The 4644-nt window shown below is 57.5% G+C and overlaps 1 protein-coding gene across 1 annotated transcript; it reads left to right on the top strand.

The window, feature by feature from the left end:
- Nucleotides 1–776: 776 nt before the first annotated feature.
- On the top strand, nt 777–4541 carry LOC104510054 (P-selectin-like; the record flags this gene model as incomplete). Its single annotated transcript, XM_010152190.1, is given in 12 exon segments — nt 777–911; nt 1098–1193; nt 1196–1270; nt 1406–1591; nt 1727–1912; nt 2026–2223; nt 2357–2542; nt 2678–2863; nt 3302–3487; nt 3650–3835; nt 3974–4096; nt 4511–4541. Coding segments are annotated over 12 exon segments (1774 nt in total), but the record flags the coding sequence as incomplete, so codon positions are not given.
- Between the last annotated feature and the right edge of the window lie 103 nt (nt 4542–4644).

Here is a 4644-nt window from a genome sequence, read left to right as displayed (position 1 = left end):
GCAACCAGGCGCTGCATCCTGGGGTGAAGGTAGAGCTGGGGCTGCCTCAGTGCTGAGTTTCGTGAGCCGTGGTAGGCACCTCCAGGGATCCTGTGGGAAGCAGGCTTGCCTGCAAGATGGCTATGAAAGGTGAAGTCTACCAAGGAAAAGTGTTTGGTGTCAGTCTGAGGGCAGAAGGAGCTGGGAATGGGTCTGCCTCACACAGGCTGAGTGTCGGTGGTGTTCGGTGTCACCCTGGCAATGACCTGTGGTGGTCCCACAGGCAATGGAGCCACTTGCCCCAGCAAATACTGGGTGCTGCCCCGGCATGCAGCAAAGAAGGCCAGGCACAGCCTGGGGAGGCTGGCGTGCAACCCCTGTAGCTATTGCAGTCATCCCATCCTGGTCCCCTACAGCCCCAAAGCCATCTGGGTGTCCTTCACCCTGCTGCTGTGACAAGGGTGGAGGCAGGTCTCTGCTCCCCTCCAGGGAGGGTGGTGAGTAGAACTGCAGCAGCCATGGTCCTTCATCCTGGGGGCTGCGACCCAGGGTAGTGCAGGAGATAAACAGGGCTCTGGCAGAGCAGCATCTGCCCCCCCTAGAAATCACTCATATGGCAGAAAAATCTTTGTACCAACTACATTAATACTGTATTTGAAGAGGTGAGACTTGTCTGGGTGAGAAAGGTAAGTCAAAGACCCATCACCATAAACTGGGGGTTGTTTCATTAGGATTCAGCTCTAATTCCAGATTTAACATCATCTATCCTGTGTCTGAGACCTGCTCTCCCATTGCAGCCGTCGCCTGCCCAGCGCTCAGCGCTCCAGACTGGGGACAGTTGAACTGCTCCCATCTCCATGAGGATTTTGCCTTTGGTTCCACATGTGCCTTCTCCTGCCAGACGGGGTTTGCGCTGATGGGGCTGGAAAGCCGTGAGTGCACGGCCATGGGGACCTGGACTGGGGACACCCCACGCTGTGAAGGTAGAGCTGCTGCTAGAGCTCAGGGTGTCACTGGCCTTGGGGTGACACTAGGATTTTCCCCAGCCTCTTGGACCAAGCAGATTAACTTTGCAGTCGACAGCCTCCACCTTGAAGTGTGTCTCTCTATCCCTGCAGCCACTGCCTGCCCAGTGCTCAGCGCTCCAGACTGGGGACAGCTGAACTGCTCCCACCTCCACGGGGACTTTGCCTTTGGCTCCACTTGTGCCTTCTCCTGGTTCTGATGGGCCCAGAGAACCGCGAGTGCACAGCCACAGGGACATGGACAGGGGACACCCCACGCTGTGAAGGTAGAGCTGCTGCTCAAGGTGCCACAGGCCTTGGGTTGACCCTGAGATGTTATTGGGTGTCGGTCCTCTCATGCTGAGAGTTTAGCCTTGCAGTCCTCAGGCTCCTACTGGAAGTGTCTCTCTATCCCACTGCAGCCATCACCTGCCCGGTGCTCAACGCTCCACACCAAGGAAAGCTGAACTGCTCCCACCTTCACAGAGCCTTCCCCTTTGGATCCACATGTGCCTTCTCCTGCCAGACGGGGTTTGCACTGATGGGGCTGGAAAGCCGTGAGTGCATGGCCATGGGGACCTGGACTGGGGACACCCCACGCTGTGAAGGTAGAGCTGCTGCTAGAGCTCAGGGTGTCACTGGCCTTGGGGTGACACTAGGATTTTCCCCAGCCTCTTGGACCAAGCAGATTAACTTTGCAGTCGACAGCCTCCACCTTGAAGTGTGTCTCTCTATCCCTGCAGCCACTGCCTGCCCAGTGCTCAGCGCTCCAGACTGGGGACAGCTGAACTGCTCCCACCTCCACGGGGACTTTGCCTTTGGTTCCACATGTGTCTTCTCCTGCCAGACGGGGTTTGCACTGATGGGATCAGAGAACCGCGAGTGCACAGCCATAGGGACCTGGACAGGGGAGCCCCCACGCTGTGAAGGTAGAGCTGTGGCTATTGCTCAGGGTCTCATTGGCCTTGGGGTGACAGTAGGCTGTTCCCCAGCCTCTTGGTCCCAGCAGTTTAGTCTCCCAGTCCCCAGGTTCTTACTGAAGTGTGCCTCTTGCCCTGCAGCCATCGTGTGCTAGGCGCTCCAGACTGGGGACAGTTGAACTGCTCCCACCTCCACAGGGATTTTGCCTTTGGTTCCACATGTGTCTTCTCCTGCCAGACGGGGTTTGCGCTGACAGGGTCAGAGAGCCGCGAGTGCACAGCCACAGGGACCTGGACGGGAGATGCCCCACGCTGTGAAGGTAGAGCTGTGGCTATTGCTCAGGGTCTCATTGGCTTTGGAGAGACAGTAGGCTGTTCCCCAGCCTCTTGGTCCCAGCAGTTTAGTCTCCCAGTCTCCAGGCTCCTTCTCTGAGTGTGTCTCTCCCATTGCAGCCATCGCCTGCCCAGTGCTTAGCACTCCAGACTGGGGACAGTTGAACTGCTCCCACCTCCACAGGGATTTTGCCTTTGGTTCCACATGTGTCTTCTCCTGCCAGACGGGGTTTGCGCTGACAGGGTCAGAGAGCCGCGAGTGCACAGCCACAGGGACATGGACTGGGGACACCCCACGCTGTGAAGGTAGAGCTGCTGCTCAGTGGTCATGGGCCTTGAGGTGACCATGGGATGTTCTCTGGTGTCTTGGTCCTCTCATTCCAACAGTTTAGCTTCCTAGTCCACAGGCTCCTAATTGAAGTGTGTCTCTTTGCCCTGTAGCCATTGCCTGCCCAGTGCTCAGCGCTCCAGACTGGGGACAGCTGAACTGCTCCCACCTCCACAGGGACTTTGCCTTTGGCTCCACTTGTGCCTTCTCCTGCCAGACGGGATTTGTGCTGATGGGGTCTGAGAGCCGCGAGTGCACAGCCACAGGGACATGGACAGGGGATGCCCCACACTGTGAAGGTAGAGCTGTGGCTGCTCAAGGTGTCACAGGCCTTGGGTTGACCCTGAGATGTTATTGGGTGTCTTAGTCCTCTCATCTTGACAGTCTTGTAGTCCCCAGGCTCCTGCTTGGAGTGTCTCTCTATCCCATTGCAGCCATCACATGCCCACAGCTCAGCGCTCCAGACCGGGGAGATCTAAACTGCTCCCATCTCCATGGGGATTTTACCTTCAACTCCAAGTGCACCTTCTCCTGCCAGACGGGGTTTGCACTAACAGGGCCAGAGAGCCACGAGTGCATGGCCACAGGGAGCTGGACGGGGAATGCCCCACGCTGTGAAGGTAGAGCTGCAGCTATTGCTCAGGGTGTCATTGGGCATGGGGTGACGGTAGGCTGTTCCCAGCATTTTAGTCTCCCAGTCCCCAAGCTCCTACTGAAGTGTGCCTCTTGCCCTGCAGCCATCGCCTGCCCAGTGCTCAGCGCTCCAGACTGGGGACAGCTGAACTGCTCCCACCTCCACGGGGACTTTGCCTTTGGCTCCACATGTGCCTTCTCCTGCCAGACGGGGTTTGTGCTGATGGGGTCAGAGAGCCGCGAGTGCACAGCCATGGGGACCTGGACTGGGGACACCCCACGATGCAAAGGTAGATTTTGTGGTCACACGTGTATCTGGAAGTGCTCAGTTGTAGCAGGCTGTTTTCCCTGGAATCCCCTTTCCCCAGTCCATGGCAGCTCATCCTTCTGGCTCCTCATCCCACCCTCATCAGTCCCATCCTGTTGATGCCACCACTGTGATTTGTCTCCAGCCATCAGCTGCCCGGTGCTGGACCCGCCCAGCCGGGGCCAGCTGAGCTGCTCTCACATGCACGGCAACTTCACGTACAACTCCACGTGCACCTTTTCCTGCGAGGAGGGGTCTGTTCGGATGGGAGCAGAGTTGCTGTTGTGTGCAGCCACGGGGAACTGGACCAGGTTTCCCCCAGTTTGTGCAGGTACGATGCGACTCCCCGCTCCTCTAGCACTGGGGGTGTCCAGCTTCCTGCAGCACATCTTGAATGCGGTGGGGGGCACCCCAGCAGCTTGGGTGCTGTCAAGTCCTGACGCTTTTCTAACCTGTGGGTCTGTTTCAGAGAACGGTGCCCCCTTCTTAAAGCAAATCCTGGCCTACAGCAGTGGTGCAGCTCTGGGGGTAGCTGGCATCGTGCTCTCGGGGACGCTCATTGCCCTCCTTGCCAAGCGGCTCAGCGACAGAGGTACAGAAACGCCTCCCACAGCCCACCAACACTTTGGCCAGGGGTCTTAAACCAGGGGGTTACAGAGTCCCGGAAAGGCTGGGATCATCAGAGGAGTTTAACAGTTTAACTGCCTCCATCTATGTCTTCCATTTGCTGCAAGTCGCTTTGGTCTGGCAGCACCTCCTTGGCAGTTTGTCCAGCTGGAAGTGTCAGCAGCCAGGTTTGGAGAGCAGAGCCAGGAAAACGCCCTTAATTGCGAAGGGGAAGGCAGCGATTGTTTCAGCTCCCCCTCCCCGCTCCATCCTGTGCTTGTCAAACTCAGTCCAATTTCAGATGCTGCTGCTGAAGCTTCTCAAGTCCTTCACTAAACTGATAATGGTTATTTCTTTTCTATCTGCACACCCCCTGTGGACATTATGACACTGTAATCAGAGGAGAAGAAGAAGCTCCTGAACCCCACCAGGTGAGAACTGTGCTCTGCAGGAGGGTGGCTCTGCCCTGTGCTCTGCAGTCTCCCCACTGTCACCCGCATCTGCGCCCTACGCGGCTGCTTTTATCCCCAGCGG

Source organism: Eurypyga helias, unplaced genomic scaffold (genome assembly GCF_000690775.1).
Source record: "Eurypyga helias isolate BGI_N326 unplaced genomic scaffold, ASM69077v1 scaffold8075, whole genome shotgun sequence".
Taxonomy (NCBI): Eukaryota; Metazoa; Chordata; class Aves; order Eurypygiformes; family Eurypygidae; genus Eurypyga; species Eurypyga helias.
This window is presented reverse-complemented; position numbering and strand designations above follow the sequence as displayed.